Here is a 1074-nt window from a genome sequence, read left to right as displayed (position 1 = left end):
CTTTGTGAAATGCCTTGACTCTTGAAACCCAATTGAGGATTAGAATTAGTGTCTGAGATAGCAAGATCGGAAAGGATGTTTTAACAATGCCATCCTAACATTGCGGCGGGCTCCCTGGCTCCCTTGCTCCAGTATAWGAATGTAGCAATCATCGAAGTGGATAAGCAGCTACACATCGCCACAAAAGCACGTATTGTCAAATACTATAATGCAAATACCAACCAGAGGTAAAGGCTTTGAGCTTCTTCTCGTTCAGATATGTTGCAGCGTAGTCGTCTACATCTCAGCATGTCTACGATTCTGGGCCCAATACGTTCACCGGAACAAGCAACTGGAGTATAATGTTACTGGAAAAAAGAAGCTATCATCTCATGATATACTGATGCTTGCATCTGTGGTATGTGCCTACTGTGACTTCCAGATCTTTCTGGTGGGACTCGTGCTATCCGAAGACACAGGAGCTCCGTGAATATGAGACACTCATCCAGTACTTACCGGGATTTAGCTTTTTTATACAGCCCAGGCTATCGTTATAGTCAGAGGCATCGTCGAGGGTGGTATTGGTCAACATGCAAGCCAAATCGGAAATACGGAGATTATTACAGGCTTTCAAATGTGGTACTTCGGTGAACTCATCAATGCCGTGCTTTCATGCCTTATCAAGACCTCTATAGTCTTATTCTTGCGAGAAGCATATATCGGTCGACGAAAAGCTACTGATCAGCGCAAAATCTCCTGGATGTTATACATTTGTTTTAGCGGCATCTGCGCAGTCTCAGTCGTGTTCTTATCGGCCAGCATCTTCCAATGCTCCCCTCCGAGCCATTATTGGAAACAATTTAAGGACCCAAAGAACGAAGGCGCTTGCTCGAAGAGCGTGGTACCAGCTACTGGTATTGCTCTTAGTATAGTTTCAGCCATCACTGATTTCGTTCTGGCATCAGTGCCTACAGTCGCTTTGTTAAAGACGCAGATCCCGTGGCAAAAGAAAGCTGCCATCCAAGGTCTGTCGAGCTTGGGAGTATTGTGAGTCATTCCTGACGCCTTGAAATGCCGCTTTCTACCGACACAAAG

At 45.4% G+C, this 1074-nt stretch overlaps 1 protein-coding gene across 1 annotated transcript; it reads left to right on the top strand.

Annotated features, from left to right (window-relative positions):
* Positions 1 to 208: 208 nt before the first annotated feature.
* On the top strand, positions 209 to 1030 carry FMAN_14306 (uncharacterized protein; the record flags this gene model as incomplete). Its single annotated transcript, XM_041826374.1, has 2 exons — positions 209 to 397; positions 506 to 1030. The coding sequence occupies 2 exons, from the start codon at positions 209 to 211 to the stop codon at positions 1028 to 1030; spliced, it is 714 nt and encodes a 237-aa protein (XP_041691662.1).
* Positions 1031 to 1074: the final 44 nt, after the last annotated feature.

The sequence above is a fragment of the Fusarium mangiferae genome (genome assembly GCF_900044065.1).
Source record: "Fusarium mangiferae strain MRC7560 genome assembly, contig: FMAN_scaffold238, whole genome shotgun sequence".
In the NCBI taxonomy this organism is placed as follows: Eukaryota; Fungi; Ascomycota; class Sordariomycetes; order Hypocreales; family Nectriaceae; genus Fusarium; species Fusarium mangiferae.
The sequence above is the reverse complement of the archived record's forward strand: the minus strand, read 5'-3'. Positions and strand labels throughout refer to the sequence as shown.